Source organism: Schistocerca serialis, chromosome 6 (genome assembly GCF_023864345.2).
Source record: "Schistocerca serialis cubense isolate TAMUIC-IGC-003099 chromosome 6, iqSchSeri2.2, whole genome shotgun sequence".
Classification (NCBI taxonomy): Eukaryota; Metazoa; Arthropoda; class Insecta; order Orthoptera; family Acrididae; genus Schistocerca; species Schistocerca serialis.
In genome coordinates, this window is record NC_064643.1 from 652,830,293 (window position 1) to 652,851,746 (window position 21,454).

The following is a 21,454-nucleotide window of genomic DNA, read 5'->3' on the forward strand; positions in this document are numbered from 1 at the left end:
GTACTGTGAACGGTTGAAAGCAAGGGGAAACTACAGCTGTAATTTTTCCCGAGGACATGCAGCTTTACTGTATGGTTAATGATGATGGCGTCCTCTTGGGTAAAATATTTCCGAGGTAAAATAGTCCCCCATTCGGATCTCTGGGCGGGTACTACTCAAGAGGGCGTCTTTATCGGTAGAAAGAAAACTGGCATTCTATGGATCAGGGCATGGAATGTCAGATCCCTTAATCGGGCAGGTAGGTTAGAAAATTTAAAAAGGGAAATGGATAGGTTAAAGTCAGATATAGTGGGAATTAGTGAAGTTCGGTGGCAGGAGGAACAAGACTTTTGGTCAGGCGAATACAGGGTTATAAATACAAAATCAAATAGGGGTAATGCAGGAGTAGGTTTAATAATGAATAAAAAAATAGGAGTCCAGGTAAGCTACTACAAACAGCATAGTGAACGTATTATTGTGGCCAAGATAGACACAAAGCCCATGCCTACTACAGTAGTACATGTTTATATGCCAACTAGCTCTGCAGATGACGAAGAAATTGAAGAAATGTATGATGAAATAAAAGAAATTATTCAGGTAGTGAAGGGAGATGAAAATTTAATAGTCATGTGTGACTGGAATTCGGTAGTAGGAAAATGGAGAGAAGGAAGCGTAGTAGGTGAATATGGATTGGGGGTAAGAAATGAAAGAGGAAGCTGCCTGGTAGAATTTTGCACAGAGCATAACTTAATCATAGCTAACACTTGGCTCAAGAATCATAAAAGAGGGCTGTATACATGGAAGAAGCCTGGAGACACTGACAGGTTTCAGATAGATTATATAGTGGTAAGACAGAGATTTAGGAACCAGGTTTTAAATTGTAAGACATTTCCAGAGGCAGATGTGGTCTCTGACCACAATCTATTGGTTATGAACTGTAGATTAAAACTGAAGAAACTGCAAAAAGGTGAGAAGTTAAGGAGATGGGACCTGGATAAACTGACTAAACCAGAGGTTGTACAGAGTTTCAGGGAGAGCGTAAGGGAACAATTGTCACAAATGGGGGAAAGAAATACAGTAGAAGAAGAATGGGTAGCTTTGAGGGATGAAGTAGTGAAGGGAGCAGAGGATCAAGTAGGTAAAAAGACGAGGGCTAGTAGAAATCCTTGGGTGACAGAAGAAATATTGAATTTAATTGATGAAAGGAGAAAATATAAAAATGCAGTAAATGAAGCAGGCGGAAATGAATACAAATGCCTCAAAAATGAGATCGACAGGAAGTGCAAAATGGCTAAGCAGGGATGGCTAGAGGACAAATGTAAGGATGTAGAGGCTTATCCCACTAGGGGTAAGATAGATACTGCCTACAGGAAAATTAAGAAGACCTTTTGAGAAAAGAGAACCACTTGTATGAATATCAAGAGCTCAGATGGAAACCCAGTTCTAAGCAAAGAAGGGAAAGCAGAAAGATGGAAGGGGTATATAGAGGGTCTATACAAGGGCGATGTATTTGAGGACAATATTATGGAAATGGAAGAGGATGTAGATGAAGATGAAATGGAAGATGTGATACTGCGTGAAGAGTTTGACAGAGCACTGAAAGACCTAAGTCGAAACAAGGACCCGGGTGTAGACAACATTCCATTAGAACTACTGACAGCCTTGGGAGAGCCAGTCCTGACAAAACTCTACCATCTGGTGAGCAAGATGTATGAGACAGGTGAAATGCCCTCAGACTTCAAGAAGAATATAATAATTCCAATCCCAAAGAAACCAGGTGTTGACAGATGTGAAAATTACCAAACTATCAGTTTAATAAGTCACAGCTGCAAAATACTAACACGAATTCTTTACAGACGAATGGAAAAACTGGTAGAAGCTGACCTCGGGGAAGATCAGTTTGGATTCCATAGAAATATTGGAACACGTGAGGCAATACTGACCCTACGACTTATCTTGGAAGCTAGATTAAGGAAAGCCAAACCTACATTTCTAGCATTTGTAGACTTAGGGAAAGCTTTTGAAAATGTTGACTGGAATACTCCTTTTTCAAATTCTGAAGTTGGCAGGGGTAAAATACAGGGAGCGAAAGGCTATTTACTATTTGTATAGAAACGAAATGGCAGTTATAAGAGTTGAGGGGCATAAAAGGGAAGCAGTGGTTGGGAATGGAGTGAGACCGGGTTGTAGCCTCTTGTCGATGTTATTCAATCTGTATATTGAACAAGCAGTGAAGGAGACAAAAGAAAAATTCGGAGTAGGTATTAAAATCCATGGAGAAGAAATAAAAACTTTGATTTTCACTGATGAAATTGTAATTCTGTCAGAGACAGCAAAGGACTTGGAAGAGCAGTTGAACGGAATGGACAGTGTCTTGAAAGGAGGATATAAGATGAACATCAACAAAAGCAAAACGAGGATAATGGAATGTAGTCAAATTAAGTCGGGTGATGCTGAGGGAATTAGATTAGGAAATGAGACACTTAAAGTAGTAAAGGAGTTTTGCTATTTAGGGAGTAAAGTAACCGATGATGGTCGAAGTAGAGAGGATATAAAATGTAGACTGGCAATGGCAAGAAAAACGTTTCGAAGAAGAGAAATTTGTTAAAATCGAGTGTAGAGTTAAGTGTCAGGAAGTCGTTTCTGAAACTATTTCTATGGAGTGTAGCGATGTATGGAAGTGAAACGTGGACGATAAGGGCTTAGACAAGAAGAGAATAGAAGCTTTCGAAATGTGGTGCTACAGAAGAATGCTGAAGATTAGATGGGTAGATCACATAAGTAATAAGGAGGTATTGAATAGGATTGGGGAGAAGAGAAGTTTGTGGCACAACTTGACTAGAAGAAGGGATCGATTGGTAGGACATGTTCTGAGCCATCAAGGGATCACCAATTTAGTATTAGAGGGCAACGTGGAGGGTAAAAATCGTAGAGGGAGACCAAGAGATGAATACACCAAACAGATTCAGAAGGATGTGGGTTGCAGTAGGTACTGGGAGATGAAGAAGCTTGCACAGGATAGAGTAGCATGGAGAGCTGCATCAAACCAGTCTCAGGACTGAAGACCACAACAACAACAACAACAACAACAACAACAATCAGGGTTACGACTATGGGCACTTGCATGGCACAATCCTATGCCAATGTATTCATGAGCCATCTAGAGGGACCCTTCCTAAACAGCCAGAATCTTAAACCCCTCACCTGGTTTGGATTCATTGATGACATCTTTGCGTTTTCGATTGAGGGTGAGGGCACCCTACCCACATTGCCCCAGAACCTCAACTTCTCCTCCATTTGCTTCACCTGTTCCTACTCGACCCAACAAGAAACCTTCCTAGATGTTGACCACCACTTCATCTGCAGTGACGAGTGGTCCATCTCGAAATATACTGAGGGTCTCATTGAAGCCTTCACAAACTGTAATCATCCTCCCAACCTTGTACAAAACTCAGATCTCCCGTGCCTTATCTTTCCTATCTCTCACCAATCTTCCACCACCTGGCCACAGAGAAGCATTCCCCTCCTGACCCAGTACCACCCACGACTGGAGCAACTGAATTACATTCTCTGCCAGGGTTTCGACTTCCTCTTGCCATACCCTGAAATGCGATATGTCCTGCCCACTATCCTTCCCACCCCTACCACAGTGGTATTCCAATGTCCACTGAACCTACACAATATACTCATCCATCCCTACACAACCCCTGCTCCCAACCTGTTACTTATGGCTCATCACCCTGTAATAGACATAGATGAATGACCTGTCCTATACATGATCTCACCACCACCTACTCCAGTCCAGTCACAAACATCACCTATCCCATCAAAGGCAGGGCTATCTGTAAAACTAGTCATGTGATCTAAAACCTAAACTGGAACCACTGTGCTGCATTCTATGTGGGCTTGACAACCAACAAGCTGTCTGTCCACATGAATGACCACCGAAAACTGTGGCCAAGAAACAAGTGGACCACCCTGTTGCTGAGCATGCTGCCAAGCATGACATCCTTCATTTCAGTGACTGCTTCACAGCCTGTGCCATGCGTATCTTTACCACCAACACCAGCTTTTTTTAACTGCACAGGTGGGAACTTTCCTGCAATATATCTTACGTTCCGGAAACCCTCCTGGCCTCAACCTTTGTTAGTCATTGTCCTCTCCCATCTAGCCTCTTCTCTGTTCCCATTCCAGCACTACACAGCCCTCATTCCTCCATTGCACCCAGTCTTTTTACTTCTCTCATTTTCCACTGTCCCCCCTCCCCACCTCTCCACTCCCTCTGTGTAACCTCCGGACTACACATAGCTGCCCTACTCTCTTTCCACATTCGTGCCTCCACGCTCCCCAACAGCACATCACTGTCGACCATGCCTACCCTACTATCCCTTCCCCTCCCCACCCCAGCCTCCTCCTAATCCCCACCCAGTCACCACTCCCATCATGCACCAGTTTTGGTGCTCGCAGTGTGGCCTTAGTTGCCTGAGATTGCAGTCATGTGTGTGTGATTTGCGTTTGCATGAGTGCGTATGGGTGTGTGTTTGCTATCTAAATCTGACAAAGGCCTTACAGGCCGAAAGCTATATTTGTGACAGTCTTTTTGTTGCGCCTATCTGCAACTCTGCTTCTCTTCTATATGGTGAGTAGCAACTTTTATTTTCACAATACTGTTACATTCCATCCTGGATTTTCCATTGCTTGAAGTAGGAGTCAAGTCATGTAAGAAATAGTGATTAAGTGAAATTTCAAATCAAAGAGATGAATATATATCTTTTTACTGCAACTACTCTGCAGTATTCTTCCAACTTTGGATACAAATATATTGTGTAGGGGTACCATCTTAAACACAAACTAACAGATATCTCACATTTTGCAAGCTACATGTGCCTCTTGGATCATTCTTAATGGCAAGTACCTGGAGTAGCTCAATCTTAATGGCTGAATTCAGGTTTGGTAAACACAGAGCTCATGAGGTGGAGGCTGATCAGCACTACCAGTCCTCTATAAGCTATAGTGTTTCATTTGCATTAGCTGTGGATTACCTAATACAGATTTATAATATAATAAGGATAGACAAAAAAAGCTACTTGCCAAGGTATGGATGTGTGCGAGCTGTTGGAGCCAGTGGTGCCTTCTTCTGGCAGAAAGATTGAAAGGAAAGAAAGAAGGATGAAGGAAAAGGACTGGCAAGGTTTAAGGAATGGGGAGAGTTATGGGTAAGTTCCCCATAACCCTAAATCAGGGGAGACTTACTGGATGGCATGAAGAGGAAAAAGTGATTGTTGGTGCCTGTACTGAGCAAGATCTGAAAACCTGAGAACTTGAAGATGGAAGAAAGGGTAATAAGCAAGACAGAAATTACTGTAAAAACTTTGTGTCTGATTCAATAAGAATGGACAGCTAAATGCATTATACATGGGGAAAAATAGACAGGTCGAAAATAAAAAATATAGAGAAGGAATAGTTATGGAAAAGAAATGCTGAGACCACAGAAATTAATGTAAATTTAGGCCAGGTGGATGGCAAGAACCAAGCACATATTTTAATGTCAGTTCCCACCTATGGAATTCTGATGAACTGGTGTCAGGAGGGAAAATCCAGATGGCACATGTGGTGGTACAGGCACTGAGGTCACGACTATCATGTTTCAGAGTATGCCTTACACCGGAAATTGTGTGTTGCTAGTATACACCCTCTGCCTATGTCCATTCATCTTAACTAATAATTTAGTGGTAGTCACACCAATGTAGAAGGCTGAACAGTGTTTACGTAATAGCTAGAGTATGACAATGGTCATTTCACAGGTGACTCTCCCTTTGATGGTATAAGTTTAGTCAGTTACAGGGGCTGTATAGGTGGTGGTAAGAGTTTGCATTGGACAAGTCCTACAGAGTGGATGGTCATAGGGGTAGGAGCCATAGGGTAGGGAAATGGGTGCAGAAGGAGCACAGAGTCTGACCAGGACATTGCAGAGATAGGGGGCTTATGCAAAGCTATTCTAGGTGTGCGGGCAGAATGTCAGACAGAATGAGCATGGTTTTAGGGAGTCATAGCCTTGTTGAAGTAGCTGATTTATACATTCAAGACCAGGCAGGCAGTGAGTGACAAGAGTTGTACATCTAAGCTGTGTTGTGAAAGGATCAACACTACCAGGATTGGATGTGATAGCCCAGGAATTCTGCTTTCAGTGTAGGCTGGTGGGATAATTGTGTAGAGAAAGGCTCAGATGAGAATGGTGGTGTGCTGCTGTAAAGAGTCTGCATCTGAACAAATATGTTTATCTCAAGTTCCCCAGGCTGTATGGGAGGGAACATTTGACATGAAAGGAATGCCAGCTGTCAAAAAATGTAAGTACTGTTGTTTGTTCATGGGTTTAAGGTGAAAAAAATGTTTCAGCTGACCCTCAGTGAGGATGAGGTCAACATCAGGGAAAGTGGTATGAGATTCAGAATGGGATCATGTGAAATTTAATTGGGAGAATGTGTTTAGAGATTCCAAAAATTTCAATGGATCAGCCTCACCCTGAGTCCATATGGCAAAGATGTTATCAATGTATCTAAACCAGTCCAGAAGCTGAAGGTATATGGATCCCTGGAAAACCCATGAAAGGTTGGTGTAAGAAGGAGCCATCATGGCTCCCAAGGCTGTATCCCGGATCTGTTTGTATGCCTGCCCCTCAAAGGTAAAGCATTTGGTCGGAAGTATAGTGTTGATTAAAGTGAGCAGGAAGATTGTCGTAGGTTTGGGATCAGGTGGACACTGGCTGAAGTAATGTTGAGCAGTAGGCAGGCCATGTGCATTGGTAATAGTGATATACAAGGAGGTGTCATCAGTAAGGAGGTGACATCAGTAGTGACAAGTGATGCATGTTGTGGAAGTGGTACAGGCACAACCCTTTATTTTTAAAAGAAATAATTGAAGACAATGTTGAAAGGTACATACTAATGGGGCGGATAGCAGTTCACCTAAAACAGTAATTAGCAGGCAACCTATGGGGTATCTTAATGAATTTTCACTGTGTAGTCAAGTGTGTATTGATTTGAAACTTTCTAGCAGATTAAGACCGTGTGGGGCAAGTGCTCTACAGGCTGAACTAACAAAGCACAGTTCATGACCCACCCTTGCAGACCAACTGTGCCAGTATTCTACCTGCTACCTTCCAAATGTCATTTTTCTGGGAACGCTAGTGTTGCAATGTATGTTGGATAATTCAGTCAGTAGAGCAATTGCCCATGAAAGGCAAAGTTCCCAGGTACGAGTCCTGGTCTGGCACCCAGTCTTAATCTGTTGGAAAGCTTCATATGGGCTGCCTGTCACAATTTATTTATTTCATGTTTCCTCAGATAAGCTTGAATTTTCTTGAATCAACCTAGCTGCTCATGAAATGAGAATAATTTCCAGTTCTTCTCCCAAAAACACTGTAAGTAGGATGGATGTATCATTTTGGAGCAATAACACCTGCTCAATGCAAAAGGGCTTCAGGGACCCCACCATAAACCTGTAATTCTCCTGACTTCCACTACAACTACTCCTTTCTTCCAGACAGGGGATACTGTGAATAAGAAGTTCATTAACAGGATCAGCCTTTGCGACTAACAGTTGGTTTTATTGTTCATGTATCTTGTTCTTCTTTATAAGCAAACAAGTTGCACATTTCTGTATGGCATAACATTTAAATAAATTTCCAATCTCATCAGTCCTTCTGCTTTCTCAGATCACAAATCATAAGCCATTTTTTCAATCATGACATGAATTTTCATTTCCATAAAAGCATGAATGACTCAGCACACCTACATATCTTCAGTTCAGTTCATGGTTACTACCAGAAACAAATTCTCATTCATTTGACCACTTAAAAATTACTCACACAGAATTCATTGTTAAGTCAAAAGAGGCATTTTTTTTCTTTTTTTTTTTTTTTTTGCAAAGAGGCTCAAATATGTACATTGATAGCCATGCAAGCTGCAACAACAATAACCTTGCAACCTTCAGCTCAGAAAATAATTCCTGTAAGTGACAGGAACAAGAAACAAATTCCATATTATCTGATCCCTTGTGCTAAGGAGCCTGTGGCCAGATAGATAATCTATACCACTCTCCACTTTGCCCTGCCCCTCCCTCATCCCAGCCCCCCCCCCTCCCCCCACGCTGCTGCCAGTGAACCAGTTTACCAAGAGGCTCTCACTGATCTCATCATGTTGTTCTGTCACCCTTTCCTGCTTTGTGGGGAATTTGATAAACATTATGTGCTTTGGGCTCTGCAATACCTGCCCCAGGTTTCAGCTGTTGAGAGCCTCTTGTCCGTAGAAAATACTTTTCTTCTGAGCAGGATACAGAGCACACCCTTTAGTGTGGCTGTAAGATCATCCTCTGCTGTTGATCTTTCATTGTGGTCTCCATCCTGCCCACATACTTCTCAGTGGGAAAGCATCAGTGATCTACAATTCAGTGACCATTTCATAATCTGGATACCATTGCCAGAAAGAACAGTACCTGAAAAAAATCCAGCCAGATGGATGCTCATGTAGGGAAACTGGATGTTGTCCAGTCAACTGGCCGTGTTTGAACATGTTTGAATCTTCTGGAATTGGTGAATAATGTCACCAGCATGACTCAAAATTGTGCTGATGGGTCATTGCTGAAACTGTAGTAGTTTTAAGTTACATCTGGTAAGTTATTTGAGGTAATAAAAAGACTATAAATAATTAGCTTCTCTCTTTCATACTCTGCTGAAATAACTCCCATGGGCTAATGAAACCACGAATACATGTGTTCATAAGCTGAAGTAGTTGTCTAAGATAATATTTCGATTTGTCAGGACAGTTCACATTAGGGTGAAATCCAAGCTGTGGCAGTGGTAGTGTATTAATTTATTTTGTTTTAAAGGGGTAAAATAGTTACTTGCCAGATTCTGTTTTACAGTTTGTGTTGTAGTAAGTAGCATTGTGGGTTGGTACCTTGCTGTTGTTTTGGTAGTACTAGAAATTTATTGTTCTTTATTAAAAAATACAATAATTGCCCTGCATTAAATTGTATGAGGAAGTCACATCCTTTATAGTTATTTTAGTTTTGTTCTTGTATTATCCCTGTTCTTTTGCAAAAAAAAGTCTTGAAACGTTTGACCAAATTTACAGTATCTTACAGGTTGTGTTACACTATGAATGTGTGGGTGAGTAAGATAAGTAGACTGTTACAATTTTAAACAAGACTGTATTTTCCCATTTTTTAATGTTTTAGAACTGTTGACCAAATATCTAATTATTTTACTATTACTATTATTTTACTAAGGGCCATGAAACCTCAAAGACAGACAACTTCTTCTCAATATATTCTGTAGCTTAATGCTCTTCACAATTCAGTAACAATTTTCTGTGAGATTCATTTGTTTCAGGCTTTTGTCTGGTGTCTTGTGGGTGCTGTTTGGTGTATGCAGCACATTTTACTTCAAATCTCATAGTGAGAAGTGTACCAGGAACTTTGTTTATTTGTTCCTCCTGTTGCTTTTGACTGCAACTGTATGGAATATCCACCACATATCATCTAGCCTTGGAGAAAAAACTGGTTTACCAGTTTTTAATCAAGCTATATCATGGCTATTGTTTAGTAAGTAAAGATTATAGTTTTAAAATGTGTTTCTGTTTTTAGTTGTAACCAAACCTGTCAAAAGATTCTCAAAAATATAATGCTGTGTTGAAAATCAGTAGTAAACATTATGTTGTGCAGAAGTCATTGACATCTTTTGGCTATGCCTGTAATGAATATGAGGTAATTTTTGAAGTCGTTATCTATTTTTATTGTGTTGGAGCAAGTCAGCACTGCAAGGAAAGAGAAATAAATAATGGGTTTCATGCTTAAGGGGTTATCTCTGAAATGTTGATTCAGACCAATGGTGGGCAAATACTCCCAACAACTATTAGCACTCTAAAAAGTCAGATTCAGAAGGCAAGCTCTCATGAAGTAGTGCAATTTGCATTGTCAGGCTGTATTTATGAAAGTTGAAGTCACCTCTACAGAAGACTAGTGGCATCACCATGGCCACTGTAAGTTGTAGGTTGAAGTGCTTCTTGATAAGATATAGAGGGCAGGAGAGGTGAGGCTGTGTGAGATGAGATCTATTGCCATTATGCTCTGTTACGTCATAGGTGGTTTGTTTGCAAATGACCTGTTAATGGACAATCTTGGTTTTAAAAAGAGTGTGATTTGACTTAAACTGATTTGACTTTTAAACAGTGAGAATAAATCCTTTTGTTCTGGAATTTTATTTTATTTTACTTATAAGTTTGTTTATCATCAGGCAGAAATACACTTTAAAAATTATATCCATGTTATTGTCTGATGTTCTGTAATTTATGTGAATAAGTCACTGAAGGTGGCATAGCACACACTATTCGCAGTAGCCAACTGAAACGATGACTAAAGCAGTGTTGAAGAATCAAACTTTTGGTTGGAACAGTATTGACAAGAATTCCATGACTTGATTTCAAACGTATTGTGCATACTTCCATCAATTATTTCACCGAGCGAGGTGGCGCAGTGGTTAGCACACTGGACTCGCATTCGGGAGGACGACGGTTCAATCCCGTCTCCGGCCATCCTGATTTAGGTTTTCCGTGATTTCCCTAAATCGTTTCAGGCAAATGCCGGGATGGTTCCTTTGAAAGGGCACGGCCGATTTCCTTCCCATCCTTCCCTAACCCGAGCTTGCGCTCCGTCTCTAATGACCTCGTTGTCGACGGGACGTTAAACACTAACCACCACCACCTCCATCAATTATTTCAGCATCAATTAATCTTCCCAGGAAATGTGAGTCTCCAGTAAAATATTTAGGGCATACAAAATGCTAACAGGATTATTTGTAGCTTAAAGAAGCTTGAATCATAAAGACCACACCTACATCAGCTGATAATAATGGGCCTGCACAACCTTTACCTTTATGAGTCTATCCTGTTTGCAAGTCAGTGTCTTTAAAACAGGACTAGGGAATTGTGACAAAATAAATATGTCCATAGTCACAATACAAGGAACACCAGTTATATCTACATAACTCAGTCCTGAAAGGTATTGTATCATAGAAGGGTTTCACACATTACACTTAACTCGTTCAACAACCTACATACTTGATTGCTCTTATAACAGCTGTGAATAAAAAATCCGTTAAAATAAACATAATTCATTTCCCATGGAACATTGTTTTTACTCAAAAAAATAATTCTTGAATTATAAAACACAACATCTGAATGTTGAGATTCTAGTTATTGGTATTTTTTTACTTTTTAAATTAGATCGTTTGTTAGTTGTAATTCCAAACTGAAATTTCTGATGATGACAATCATAACCGTAATAACACTAATCACCATCATCATAAGTGCACCATGGAAGTGTGCTAAAGATGACTGGATCAAGAGTAGTTGCTTTCACTTTTGGACCAGCAAATTGTTGCACTACCTCTAACGAAAAGAGAACTTAATAAATCATAACAGCACGACCATATTATATTTAAAAATTTAGAGTGATTATACTACAAGATAAAATGCCTTATTTAGTTGATTTATGGTTTACAGTGTTGCTAGGCCATCCAGCTTATTTGTGTTCAAATAAAACATCGCAGTATTGCTGGAATAACTTAATTTTTTTGCGAGTGTAGTAGTCTGCCAAAAGCCCAAAAATCCTCCAGAATATTTTTTGTGAATGAATCCACCAAGCAGAATGACCAGCATTATCTGAACCAAAGCAAACAGACCTGCATCTCAGGCCATTGAGTTTTCATTATCCAGCCCATTAAAGAATAATTTTAAACACTATGGTACCTACAGCCAACACATTGTCCAATAATGATAATCAAAATTAGACATCTGAATATAATTTTTTTAGAATGTAATGGTTATTTTAAATCTTAATACATCAGTGTTTTCAAAAAATGGTGGCATGTAATTGTTTAAGCAACACAAAATTAACCTGTTGTGTAGCTCCTTTTCTGTGGAACTGTAGGCACAATCATTTGCAGGGAATTGATTAAACCTATTTTCCACCTCCTGATAAGCCTAAAGAGTACTGTGCTGGAATTTCTTGTGAGTATGGCAGTGACCATTTTTTACAATCTGTACATACTCTTTAGGTGTGCTGTGAGGAAGACAAACGGCACACTAACTGTAGCAATTTAGAACCATCAGAAGTGACAGAGAATAGACTTACACAAAGCATAAAATTGTGTTTGATGACACAAGGGAAGCTGTACGTGGGACAGTTATACCCTTAGCAGATTTTCTCTTTTGTCAGTACATACCACCACATATTCAGCATCACTATAGGTTCTCCTTCTTGAAGGGATTTGCTGAATATAATGAATGACTATATGCATCAGAGAGGCCATTTGTTGTGACAAAGTTACAATGAAAGATGTTGAGTTGTCTACATTCCTTAGAAAGCATTGATGCTACTGGAATCCCCTCACCTGCTCTACTACATTAACTTTTACATCCAGACTCGCCAAACCATCATGAAATGCATGGCAGAGGGTACCTCCCATTGCAAAACATATTAATTCCTGTTCCATTCACATATGGAGCCCAGAAATAATGACTGTTTAAATTCACCCCTGTGAACTGTAAGTTGTTTAAATTTGTGTTCTCAGTCCCTGAGAAAGCAGTACCCATCACAGATATAACTAGTTTCTAATGCCAGTAGCTTGTTTACATCCTCCAGTCTCTATGGTTACAAAATTATAAATTGAAATTAATTTCCTGATTGCCAATTCTTTGACATCAGCTTGTTTAGATATAGATGTACTCCTTTTATAGACACATGAAAATTTGTTCCAGACCGGGACTCAAACCTGGATTTCCCACCCATCGCAAATGATTACCTTATTCCTTTTAAGCCCATACCATTGTAACTGAAACCTTGATGAATAATTAATAAAATAAGTAGCCAATATAATTTGAATTGAGTCTTACCAGTGATCTTTTATGTAACTCCTTCCTCTTGATATTTCATTTCCATTCAAGTTAAATGTCAGGGATAAGACCTTAGATTGCTCATTAACAGCTTCCTTCACAATACTTGATACAAAAGAATGGCTAGTGCATAGAGCACATATTACAGTTACGATATGATACTCTTATAATCATCGCTCAACCAGGGTACACAACCAACACACACAATTACCATGGTTAATAACAATATCATGAAAAGGATAGATTGATGTTCACCATATAGAGGATATGTTGATGTGTTGTGCATTGACAAGAAGATTGATGCAGTGTGATTCATAAGTCAGTGTGTGTGGTGCAGTTTCGAAGGCAACAGATAAAATGCAGGAAAGAAAGGAAAGGAAATGACAGACACTGACTAAAGTAATGCATTAGAAAATAATAACAAAGAAAAACAGCACTGGGTTGCAGGATGGAAGAAAAGTTGGTAGACAAAATCAAGCAGTAGAAAATCCAGGATGGAATAATGACAATATTATGAAAAGGATAGATTGCTGCACGCCATATAGAGGAGAGTGAGTAGCAGTCTATGCTTTTCATAAAACTTTCATTATTTCATCCTGGATTTACCATGGTCAATAATTTTACATAGACATACTGAACTGTTGGATCACGCAAAAAAGTGATACTGTATATGGAACTATTTTCTTATACTTCAGCGGAGGCTCAAAATTTTGATGTGAATAAAATGAATAGCAAAATCTTTAAACAGATGGCTGCTGCCCATATTATAAGCAATGTTTAAACAACAGATAAAGCAAAATTATCAGTAGTGTTCTGAGAGAACCAGTTGATATTTATAATACCAATAATAATAATATAATAATAATAATCATATGCTGAAAACACTTAACTAAAAACTATTTGAATGATTTTTTTTATTTTTTGGAAAAAGAAATAACATTTCTGAATTCCTTAAGTGGGTTAAAGAAAGGGTAAAACAGAGAGAAAACTCGTGTGTTGCTAGTTTTTTTAAGAAAGCACATTTCCTAGATGTTGCATGTATGCAATATCACATGCAAACATCAGTTGCCCGTCACTAAGCCATTCTATATTAAATGAGGAAACATCAGTTCTTTCTTTTTTTTCCTAAGATTTTTATTAAAATCAACTTACATACTTACTCTGTCATCATTCTGACTTTTTGTGAATGTTTAATTAACACGTCTGAATTCTGATCAATGTTCTAGTAAGAGTAACTGCACTAAAAGTAATTTTTCAGCCACAGATGGAAATTGGTGTGGCAGTTGGTCTACCCTCCTTTTGTCCAGATCATCTTATGTTACAAAGACATTGCTCCACCTTAGCCCAGAACGTTAGGTTCACTATTGTTGATTCTTGGGTGATAGCTTGTGGGCACCGCCAATGGCTTTGCTATAATCGTGGTTGATTAGTGGCTTAAGGCAATGAGAAACATTTTCATTCTCAGTTCTTTGTGAGGTACTTGCAGACAAATGTGATAACTCAGCTGTTTCTGTTTCATCTTGTTCTAAGAGATCACTTTTAGAATTGTTATAAGCAAGTAATTCATTTGAATTTGCTGTAGGATCATCATCACTGCAGCCTTGAAAGTCACTTTTCTCATCATCACTTCCGGAAGGTAAAGCTAGTAACTGTCTTACATCTTCTGCAGCAGCAACTTTCTTCAAAACACCACTGTGATTAAATAATCAATTCGTAACTACCACCCCATAAAGTAACATCCAGCACAAAAAACTGTCCACTGTATGAGAGTATTTCACCAAAAATGGTGAATACCTCACTAATGCTGTGTGTTAGTATCCACGCAATGTTGCACATCTGCAACATACACAAATTGACATGTAAAACCTGAAGTTGAATGATTTTTCACTATGTTTCTTGTTGACTATGGTTCTACATACCTGCCTTGGTTTTCTTTTGTTGTTCTCTGTTGTAATCTCATTTTTAATAAGGCAAACACAACGTGAAACTAAAGAAAATCCACACTCGACAATTTTCTCTGCATTCTGCCAATGAGATTACCAGAAGTGTGCAGTCCAGTCAACTACTGCATACCTAGTCCCATAGGTACTTTCTAAGAACTTCATTGCATCTGTGAAACTGGGGTTAGCGCTCACTAAAGCCCCACCAGAGGAGCACAAAATAATTTTTCAATCCATGTTGCTGATGTGCAACAGTATTGACTTAAGGGTTAAAGTAAGAAAGTAAAATTTCATTTCATATCTGTCTACAAAGTGTTCATGAAAGGGTAGTATTAGTTTCATATTAATAGTTTTAGTTTATGGCTTTAATGAGTTCAAAAAAGCTAACATTTAAAGACACTTGGTGATGAAAAAGGCTTCCAAATTCAATTTTAAGAAGGAAAAAAAAGAGATTGCCATGGTACCAAATGGTTACTGCTAAGTGTAGTTGCTCTTCCAAACATCATCTCATTTGAACAAACCAGTTTGATCGTTACTTGTGGTTACACATACTTTTGGTATGTGGACTGTTCACAGCTGTGTTTAAAAAGAATAGCTCTGTGTAGTCATAGGGTCGAGCCGTGCATGTCTGCTTTCATGCCCTGCAGCTAAATTACTGGAAATAACCTATAGCTGTGATCCTGCAGTTAAATAGTCTATGCATTGGCTAGAATTGCAGCTACCAAAATACACAGAATTACAGAATAAAAGTTACATAGGCTCTGAGCACTATGGGACTCAACTGCTGAGGTCATTAGTCCCCTAGAACTTAGAACTAGTTAAACCTAACTAACCTAAGGACATCACAAACATCCATGACCGAGGCAGGATTCGAAACTGCGACCGTAGCGGTCTTGCGGTTCCAGACTGCAGCGCCTTTAACCGCACGGCCACTTAAATGAGTAATTTAATAACAACGACAGAGAATTGTGTTGAATAATGTTTATTCAAGAAAGGACATCCCAAATAAGTGAGTAGTAGTCTTATGACATTCAGTTAAAATAGACAGAAGTTACATTGAGAGCATTATGAAAATGGTAACAAACTCTCCAAACTAAATTGTAATCAAAGATATGTGCAAAATTAAGTCAATTTGATAATCACAATACACAGATATTCACCTGCTCAAAACTGTTCCAAGTTCAACATGATGATTTACAAATTATCATACATGATACAAAGAATAGTAACACATACTCAATCTCAGTACCATAATATGAGCGGAAAAAGTTAAGAGTCCTATTCTGGAGCACATCAGACCTCTCGAAATATAAAGTCCCTTCAGAAGTTAAAGTATAATAGCAGCCATTCACCACCCAGAATCAGTCACCTACATGATCAAATACCACTCAGTACCACAGGCAGGTCTGCCTCCTTCCAGAAATCACATCAAAGTGCCCAGAACTGCTCCCTTGAGCCCTTCACTCGAAAAAGTGTTCGTCTCCACATGACTCCCATACTGGTCCACTACTGTCTGATTTTCCATTGGCTGAAGGCTGTCCCCACCAAAAATACACCATTCTTAAGTTCTACAGACATGATTTACCTCAACTTGGCCATTTCCTAGACTAAACTATTATATTACAACAGTATTTGAATAAAGAAATGCTATAAACATTTGGTCACTCTCAGACAATTCACAATAAATATAAAGAAAGGTTTGTCCATAAATAAATAAGCCAGTATTCTTGCACAAGTTCTCTCATGATGAATGACAGCAAATTGTTATTAAATATTGTTTAAACAGCTATTTAGGCCTACTTGTCAGAAGTGTCTTATGGCATTCTTTTACGAGGACGGTGTCAGCAAGTTACCGCACATGAGTGACTACTTCTTAAATTACCATGATTTTGTGTTATCAGTAGTAATTAGTACTTAAATAAAGTTATTCGAAAAATAGTAAACTGTTCATCAAATAAGTGTGCAACTATGACAAAAGGTATGATGTATTCATGCTGTGTTTGTTCACTGTGTAATTGTAGAGTATATGATGTTTTGGCAAACATTTGCATAATGGGAAGGTATACAAAAATGTAATAAATAAAGGAATAAAATAGTTACAATTACGTAGCTTTCAGAGATGATAGCTATAGTGCAGTGTTATCATGTGTGATATCATATGCTGAAATTGCATGGAGTATTTAAAATTTATTAATTTGGAGGTTCTTTGTGAATATCTTTATTCCCTGTGAATATTAACTTCTTTAGTTTTAAAGATACTCTAATATTGTTTTCCCATTTGATGTGCCTCATTTTTCTGAGATCACAGCAGCATTTGGATTTTCTTTAATACTTGACTGTGAATTATTATAGATTCTCAAAGAGCTTAAGAAGCTGTCTTTCAGCTTGTCTGCCACATTGCCATTTTTGGAGCATCTTCTTCACAAAGGCCATGCTAGTAATAGCCATTCAAATTCCCAGCTTTGGGATGTACTCATTTCTGGTGAGCTGCTTGTCCTTGTGCCTGGGCTTACCCGTACCAGTTGCCTAGCTGGACCTACCGCAGCACACTCTGAGCCGTGGGCCCACTAACATTCAGCCATACAACAATTTTACTTCCCTCCATACTACTTCCAGGTGATCAAATCGCTCGCCTACATACGCCGTATAATTACAAGTTCTATTGAAAATGAAACCACATTTTTCCTTGCATTTGCAGTTGTGTGTCTAAAAAACTGATTCCATCTCAAACAAATAAATTTTTCAAGGAACATTCTGGTTGAAACAATATCAAAAAGTTCCTAAGAGGAACACATATTTCAGTCACAACAGAAATCCACAATTCAGTGTAAATTTTCATGGAATCACTTTCACCACACTCACTTAACACGTTCTCGAGTTCTTGGCTATACTGTCATAACTGTTTTTTGTCTTGCTACACAGTAGTGGGACTGAACCTCCTCTGATACCTCTAGTGCTCTGGCTCAGCACAGCTTGTATTTTCTGGATATAAAAATGGGTCCAAATTAGCATCCAGTCCACTACTCACTCATTCGTCCTGTTCATCTGTCACATTCAGTCTAACATGAAATTGAAAAGAGAGTGCCTAGTTCAGATAAACAATTGTAAAAAAATATTAAAAACTGCAAAAACATTACAGAAAGACTACATCGTGAAACTGAATGCTCAACTGAGTACCTAAGTTCAGAAATTTATAAAATAAGGGATAGACAACAAATCACCTATAGTGGATCGTTGCATGGAGCACAGAAACATAAATAGAAAACAGCATTCCCACCAGCTTTCAAGCACTAGCTCTTTTACTACCAAAACTACACACACACAAACATCCATCCACACACTCCTGTGACCTCAGGAGTATCAATCATTAATTCCACTGTGGCCACAGCAGAGTGTGTTTTGGTGCCTGTGTGGCTGAGTGTGTGAATGTGTACTTTTGCTAGAAAAAGAGCCATTGCTCAATAGATGTTTTCCGTTAAGTGTTTCTGTGCTCCATGCATTGAACTGCTATTTGTGAGAGGTTGACATCTCCTTATTTTTATGTATTTTTCAATCCAGTGAGTTCTGGAAATGCTCTCCAGAATGATATAAGTGGTGGTATGTAATTTATTGAGTTATTTCCTGACCAATGTAAATAAATATATTTTAAATAAAATTAGCACTTGCAAAAAAAGGGCCTTCTACTCATTACTATAGCCAGAATTACTCAAGTGATAATCACCCCCCCCCCCTCCAAATAACTAATAATAATAATGCCTATTCTACATGGGAGGAAACAAATTTAATATCTACAAGATCACTACAAATAGTACCACCCACCCCATACCCCATCAGCCATTGCATGGAACCCTTCTTTTATTCTCACTTTCCAATAATCAACAATAAAATTATGAAAAAAAAAATTCTACCCCCAAAATTCTTCAGTTAACATTCCCAAATGTTGCAAAAAGGTATCACTTAATAAAATTTAAGTCAGGCTAATGCACATACATGAAAAATAAAATACTGAGAATCATAATTTATACATAATCCATCCATATTTACCTTTTATATATCTTCAAAATTCTGGACCTTCCTTGGAACTCCAGCTAATGCTCACTATAATTTTCTAACTACTCAGAGAGTTGTCCCCTCTGTTCTTCATTTATCCCTTCAGTCATTTTAATCTTCTCATTAACTGCACATGCTACCCTTTTCTTACAGAACTCAGGGTGGTCCCATTGCCCATAGTTATCAGTAGACTCATGGTGAGTTGGATTCAAGCTACATCATCTTCACTGAATAAAATCTTGTTAAATGGAACTGTAAAACTGTTATCTCCTATTGTAAATTCAAACAGATGCTTGCTGCAGTTAATCATGGCACTTGCTTTTGCCATCTGTTCCATGTATAGTATAAAATTAACACTAATATCTGCTATCAGTAAACAGGCCTTATTAAATTCATCATTGTCTATTCTGAAAGTTAGGAAAATATGCTTACATTACTTTCCACCTCAAATAGCTGTGTTTCCAAATTACCCTCAAAAATTTTATTATATTAGTAATTTTCCAAAAAATATTTTGCCTTACACTACATAACAGCTTCCTTGCAAACTTGAGTTTATTGATTTCCCAATAGATTACATGTCTGATGGCACAGAAAACTCTTCCCACTCACTCAAAATATAAGTATTTCTGCATTTATAAAACCAGCTGTTCGCCTTTACAGTATCACACCCTTCCTGTAGCAGAACAACATTGAAGTGTCCCATATCCTTAAATTTTTCAGCATCACCAGTCTTGTGTGCTATATATCTGCTACCATTTTCTGTTAATATGCTGCTGTTTGATATAAATCCCCTTGGTTTCACAATATCATTTTCATTTTTCCAGCTGTTGCATCTGATCTCACCACTAAATGACTTCAGCCCCATCAACATTTTCTAAATTATAATCAGCTATATCTTTACCTGAATTGCTACCAACTTCACCATTAACAACTTCATTAACATCCACTTCGTCATTAACATGAATAAAATCATCAGCAGCATCAAAAAAAAAAAATCTGCGTGACATTTTAAAGAAATAGTTATTTGTGAAACCACAGAATTTTGATCTGCATCAACATGTACATTAATCCCAACTACTTTTAGTCTCTCACATAAATTCAAATTATTTGGCTGGTGTAAATATTCACCATTACTTTGCTCTAACATGATACATTCAGCTCCTGACTTGTTATCAATCATGTTGATCTTACCCCTCACCTCACCATTCAGTCTTACGCATTCACTCAAGGTACTTTTTATCTCCAACTTCAGCTTGTTTTCAGTATAAGTTTCTCCTTGGCATAAAATATTTTCCAAAATGTTTTCACTGAACTGCGAAGTATTTTCGTGTCAGCTGTATTGGGTATAGCTGTACTATATGGCAGTGACTTATGAAAATTTCTGCTTCGAGGATACATACCTAGATTTCCCACTTATATTGAGTAGTCACCTTACCAGTTTTAGACTATCTGAGCATGCTCCCTGAGCCAACTTCCATATCTCATGCTGTCTACATTCTTGCATCATAGTCTAATCTGTTCATTCCTTTGTGCTTGTAACTTTACGTGTATTCCCACACAAGGATGAATGAAACTATGAGGAAGTGAGACTTTGTTATCATTATTGTCAATGCCCTGACTAGGACTTGTAATACATTTTTACAGATATGCCACCAATCGCCTTGCAATAAGTGGGAATTCTTAGTTTGAGTCTCAGTTCGGCACAAATTTTCACACATCACCAATCGGCAGTACAGCTATACCCAATACAGCTGATGCTAAAAGAATTTGCAATTCAGTGAATATATTCCAAAAGAAATGTTTTGATGGCTGTAGGATCATCAAATAAAAACATTTTTGAAAAGTAGTATTTTCCATTGAATGGATGCTTTTCTTAATGTCACTTGCTTGATCTTCTGTATTCTGTTTAATTTCATCTAATTGGTCATTCATTTTTACCAGGGCTTGCATTTTTAAATTTACAGGATCCATTTACGTCTCAGAGATATTCAGTGCTCCATCTCTGATATACAGTCCCTGGCAACTTTGTTAATATAATTTCTGTCTGATTTATTCATTTCTGAATTCTCACTAAACACAAGTAGCAAAAACACACCTCTACCCAAGGCAGTTCACTTTGCATTGTTTATGTTTATGTTTTGGAGTCCTGCTGCTTCCCAGAAAAATTATTGAGCCACTGCATTGCTTTGCTGCTGCTGCAGCTGCTGCTGTGTGGTCAGTGGCGCCTCTTGCTGCCATTCCTGCTGCGTGGCATGGATTGCTACTGCTGCTAGGTGGCACCCCGTCGCTGTGCTGGTGAATTACCTTTGCCAAACCCAACCTGGCTCCCGACGTCACTTCCTAAGTCTTTTAGCTTTCAAAATGACCCTCTTGAATTTCTCGTCATCTGCATACCCTTTGGATTTCATTTATTACACAATCGTGACTTTGGATTTGTCTCTGATTTTGTCAGGTAGATCATGGACAGGCCCTCATATTATGATGTTTCACTTACAGTTTTAAAAAATAAGAACTGCTAAATACTTGAGTAAT

At 38.4% G+C, this 21,454-nt stretch overlaps 1 protein-coding gene across 2 annotated transcripts in view; it reads left to right on the top strand.

The window, feature by feature from the left end:
* LOC126483900 (GPI ethanolamine phosphate transferase 1) overlaps window positions 1-21,454 on the top strand; it is a 272,222-nt gene that overhangs the window by 217,018 nt on the left and 33,750 nt on the right. For both annotated transcript variants that reach the window (XM_050107168.1, XM_050107169.1), the window contains exon 11: window positions 9,371-9,582. In XM_050107168.1, the coding sequence (XP_049963125.1) occupies window positions 9,371-9,582 (212 nt within the window). The remainder of the gene's footprint in view (window positions 1-9,370; window positions 9,583-21,454) is intronic.